Source organism: Phaethon lepturus, unplaced genomic scaffold (assembly GCF_000687285.1).
Source record: "Phaethon lepturus isolate BGI_N335 unplaced genomic scaffold, ASM68728v1 scaffold16500, whole genome shotgun sequence".
NCBI classification, from domain to species: domain Eukaryota; kingdom Metazoa; phylum Chordata; class Aves; order Phaethontiformes; family Phaethontidae; genus Phaethon; species Phaethon lepturus.
In genome coordinates this window covers 16,979-22,423 of record NW_010511342.1, presented here as the reverse complement: position 1 = coordinate 22,423, position 5,445 = coordinate 16,979, and the positions used below count along the sequence as shown (strand labels likewise).

At 39.8% G+C, this 5,445-nt stretch overlaps 1 protein-coding gene across 1 annotated transcript in view; it reads right to left on the bottom strand.

Annotated features, from left to right (window-relative positions):
* Positions 1 to 2,817: 2,817 nt before the first annotated feature.
* The window catches only part of WDR1 (WD repeat domain 1), a gene marked incomplete at its 5' end in the record, with an annotated part of 19,516 nt that continues 16,888 nt past the window's right edge, over positions 2,818 to 5,445 (bottom strand). The window contains 2 exons of the mRNA XM_010283708.1: positions 2,818 to 3,684; positions 3,984 to 4,128. Coding sequence (XP_010282010.1) covers positions 3,575 to 3,684; positions 3,984 to 4,128 — 255 coding nt within the window. The remainder of the gene's footprint in view (positions 3,685 to 3,983; positions 4,129 to 5,445) is intronic.

Genomic DNA, 5,445 nt, shown 5'->3' with positions numbered 1-5,445 from the left:
TCTTGTAGACTGGCGTCACATTGGCAAGCCAATGATGATATCCCACAAAACAGCTGCTGTTAGTTTCTGGCTGACAGTATAGACCAGCTTCTTGGAAGGTCAATGCTCTGTACAAGTGTGGCAGAAATGGAAGTGGCAACTGGAATTATATCATACTGTTAAAGGGGGAGGTGAGAAGAATCCCTCCAATACAGCCATGTGAGGAATTACTGGTCATGTTAGTTCTCCAAATCTATCCCTGTCCTAATTAAGCTGCATTTTCACTGTAAAGCAGGCGAGTTGCCAGTCATGGTGAAGTGAAACATGCCTTCCAGTAACTGCCAGCTAGAGCTCAAAAGCATGTTCATGCCTAAAACAGAAACCTTTAAGAGTAATGGGGCTTGAGGAACCACGTTTGGGCAGGGCTTGAACTAGCATTACAATACTCACAACTCTTAGTATAGCAACACCTAAAGGTTTTTTTTGTTGTATTTTTTTAAAAATTCGCATTCCCACTTACAGCCTAATTTCATATTAATGTCAAGATTCTCACATATTTCCTTTTGAGGTCACTACAATCTGTACAGTACTGCTGAAGAACAGAACTTGGGGATGACAGAAGTCAGGACCTCGTGACAGTCCATCAAGTCTATTCCTGCTATTTCTCTGTTCCGGAGCAGGCCAAGGGCTCTATAGCTTGCTGCAAGAGCAGCCTGCCACCAGCTGCCATCTCCACTCTCTCTCAGCACAGGCAGAAGAGGGCTTACAGGGAATGGGGAAGAAAAATGATGGCTGAAACAATCACAATTTGTCCAAGAGAGAATGGCTTCCATTCCTACACATACGCTTCATTGTCACCCCAACAGTGAATAGCTATCCCTATTGTTTTGCAGAGGCTAACAGTCTAGTTTTCAGACCAAACAGGGTCGTTGAGGAGAAAGCTTAAATTCAGCAATGCTCTACTTCTGGGTAGCTATCTCCAAAAAGGGCTGCATTCTCTTTGGAAAAGGCCTTTTGCTTTATACAGCCAAATAAGAGTTCAGTATTCACTTCTCCTTTAGAAAAAAAATTAAAACATGGTACATCTGGCATTTAAGTAATCAGTGGAAGACTTAGTGAAAGAAAACCCAATGTTGGGGTTTTTTTGTGCAATGAAGATTAGAAAGCTCGTGAGAGAAAGTCGAGTCATGAGAGAGAGTCAAGCTGTAGCTATCCTGCTAGATATCCTGTAGATATCCTGCCCTATCACTATTTCTTGACTTTTGAGTTTAGTGCAAGACTTTTTAAGTCTGGGACAAATACAAATAACGTAGGGGCTTGATTCAGAACAGTAGAACTGGGCTCTTCTGACTCCGTTTGTGATCTGCCTATGCTGGATCAACAAGCAGCCTGTGCTATGACATTTGGTCCAACAGAAGAATATCTTTTCAGTTTTGTAGTCAGGATTTGCTATCCAACTACAAAGACTATATTAGGCCTTAAGGAATTAGAAGCTCAGGCCATATGCCAATAAACAAATCCAATGGAAGCTGAAGCATGAGCAACCACCTCCACAGGCAGGCATCAAAACACAAGTCTTAATACAGGGTTTCTAGCTAACAGGCATTCTTAAAGGAGCAGCATTGTAAGGTCTTCCAGGAATCAAGGAACACCTCATCCAACACATCACCTTTCAGGCATGGTGCACAAGCTCCAACATGAGGGAAAGAATTGAATTGTAGCAATGAGACTTCAGGAAATTAACACTATTTCCCTCAAAAAACTCCACATTTCACTGAGGCCCAGCTCTTGCAAAAAGCATGATTTGCCAGTGAATTCTGTTCTTTGCCCATAGACGTCTGCATAACTTCCCCCCTCACCACCTTTTTATCATTACTTAAGTGACAGTGATTCAACTACAACAGGAACCCACGGAGCAGATTCAATAGCAACTCTTCTACATGAGACTTGAGGAACAATGGATGAATTGCACAGGGACTGGCACAACAACAATATCAAAACAAATCTTAGGGGCTAGACACTGAGAAATCTTGTTTGGATCTTATGCCTAATTTCAAAACATGCCTTTTTCCAAAAACTTTTCTTGTCTCTGCATTATTAATAAACAGACATGCAAAATTGCTAATGGGGAAATGCAGTAAGCATAGAGAAACCAGGATGTAAAATACTCTTAGTTGACATGGATTTTCTGTTCTAATGCATATGGTGGTTTACATGCCAGAAGACATCTGATCACCACTGCTAAAAATAGATCAACATTTTTCCTTTTAAATAAAAAAAAGGATGTTTCACCAAGTCATTTTTGACAATTTTTTTCAAGCAATTGAGCAATGGTCCACAGTATGAGAAGCAGCAAAAGCATTTTATTTGCCGTGTAATTAGTGTCATTAGAAATATGATTGGTAAAAAACCCACACACAAGTCCACACAGAAAGCAAAGCTTAATAAAAACCAAAGAGCACTGGAGGGGGGGTGGTGGTAAAAGCTTAGAAGAGAGAAATTGTTTTTAAGTCTTCCAAAGTTCTGGACAGCAACAACTTCTTTTGGCCACTAGAGATGGTAACAAATCTTCCTACTACTTTGCATCAGTGTCCTCCTCCACCCTTGTTAGACTGCTAGCTTCAAATCACTTAAATGTGTTGTAGAGTGCACAAGATCATGATCTGTTTGCAATAAAGGCTTCCATGCAACTGTTGTGCACATGCAAAGGTATAAAACTTACTCAAACACTACCTTCTCAAAAAAATCACTTCAAGTCACAATAAGGCTTCACTTCAGTTCTTGTATGTGGTGTAAGTACTGCATTTTTTTTTTTAAACAATAACATGCTTCTCCTCCTTCAAACAGAAATATCTTTAATCTTTGAAACAGAACGATTTTTTCCTCCGACATTGAAATGACCAGACATTCTTAATTCACTAAAAATAACAACTGTGTTTCTGAAGCAAGAAGTTGCCACAACGATTATTTGTAAACATTATACCCACAACAGTAAGTACATCAAAACCCCACACTTCATCTTAAAATAAACCACAAAGCTTTGACATGAAATACATAAAAAGTTTATTATGCATGTACCCCATTTTCTTATCTGGAGGAGAAAATCTGAGGCAACAGTTTGGTGCAGTACAGAGAAGCAAAGCAATATACAGTAGCTGCACACAGCTTGATTGGTTTCAGATCACAACTAAATACTCTTACTATGACCGTTAGTACAGAAATGTTCTGTAATTAGAGAAAAATGAGAAGTATTACTCTCATGCTGTACAGTCTTGTGTTTCTTGGTTAGAAAGGAACAACTGATTGAGTCTGAATCTTTCACACCTGAATCTTTCACACCAACTTGATCGGCTGTTGCCTCTGGAATGTTCAGCACAAAGGTTAAGCTCCAGACATAATTTAAGTGCTTTTTATGTGCAAACTGTTACTGGCTAAAGCTTTCAAAGTACATTTAATTACAGATATGAACACCCTGTAAAGATATGAAGATATGATAGCAGACCCAGAGGCCAATACAGATTCTTTAAGAGAAATGCTATGTTCCACTGCAGTAGTTCTAGTCCCTGATTAGGTTCTTCCAAAGAGGGGGCTTATTTCAATTGTAGGAGATAGACCACTCTTTGACGGAAGCATCATGGGATGTTGTTACCAGAGTATGTTCGTCCAACCATGCCAAGCCACTTACATGATGTAATCTGTGAGCATCTGTATGGCAGTGCAAAACAACAGAAAAGAATTAGGAAGGCTGCGCTGACAAAATAACTTTAGCAGATATTCCAAATGTGATTTTCAGCTGCATTGAATACTAGTGTATTTTAAAAGTGACTACAAAATAACCTAACAGAAAAGTTATGTCTATGTAGCTAGATTGAGATTAACATAAAGGCTAAATTAGTTTGGGAGCATTCAAAGCCTGCTTGCCATTAGTTTTAGAAAACAGGTACTGTGTTGGATTTCAAGAACTACTAGCAACTTTCAAAAGCAGGATTTTGAAGGAAACACACCTGGTATCTTGACTCTGGTCTCTGGATCACTTACAGTCCAAACATATACCATCATGTCCATGCCTCCAGAAGCAAAGTGTTCATTGTCTGGTGACCAGGCAATACAAACAATTTTTGCATGGTGTCCGTAAAAGACGTTATGTTCCTGTTTGGAAGTTAGGGATACAGTGTTATTTCATTAGTTTAAGCTACTTCACGAAGTCACTGGTTTTTAATGTGTAGCATCACGATAAGCTACTACGAGACTCCAGACAAGGTACATCTCAGATGCAGACAGATGGTGGCTTCATTTTATGCTATTTAAACACTTACCAGGCCAATAAAATCCAAACCTTTTAGAAAAAGTCTTGGCACGTTTTACATCTGTAAAGTGCATATGCATCAAGCCACTACTTGCTTACACAGGCTTTTAAAATAACCCCCCACAGATGTTTCTAAAAGCAAAAAATTCTTTCAATTTCTACTTAGAAAATGAAAGATTTTTGTGTAGTGCCATCCTGCATTATTTTTTACTTCAATGAGGTTTCAGTCAAAGCTTAATGACTTTACAGACTGATACACATATTGACTGCTAAGCTGAAAAGTAGAAATTGCCTATTTTTGGTTCTTGGTTAAAAGACATTAGACTGATGGATAAAGCAAGATTCCCTGCTCTAAGGTATCCCTTTCATTGCTTAGTTCTTACCATGGAACTGTGTGCCACAGCCAGCAGAATTTTATTGCCAAGTCTGCTTTATTTACTTAATTAAATTATATTGTACTGCATCATTCTTATCAAACTGAGCCTGCATTTTTGTCCATCTTACAAAAATGCACCCAAATTATCTAACAGGCATGTATTTTGTTGACTTTTTTCCTTTTAAAAAAAACCCCACAAACCCAAACACACACTAGTGATTCAGCTGACATGACTAAGGAACCTGCATACTTCGTAATCTTTTGTATTTGTCCTGGTTTCAGCCAGGGTAGAGTTAATTTTCTTCATAGAAGCTGGTGTGAAGCTATGTTTTGGATTTGGGATGAGAAAACACTGATAACATGCTGATGTTTTGGGTTGTTGCTAAGTAGTCAAGGACAGTCCAGCTTCTCGTGCTGGCCTGCTAGCAAGAAGGCTGGGGGTGCACGGGGAGCTGGGAGGGGACGCAGCCGGGACAGCTGACCCTGACTGACCAAAGGGATATTCCATGCCATATGACATCATGCTCAGTATATAAAGCTGGGACAAAGAAGAAGGAAGGGGTGGAGGGACGTTCGGAGTGATGGCGTCTGTCTTCCCAAGAGACCATTACACATGACGCAGCCCTGCTTCTCTGGAGATGGCTGAACACCCGCCTGCCCATGGGGAGTGGTGAATGGATTCCTTGTTTTGCTTTGCTTGTGTGCACAGCTTTTGCTTTACCTATTAAACTGCCTTTATCTCAAACCATGAGTTTCCTCACTCATGGTTTCCAAGAGTTTCCAA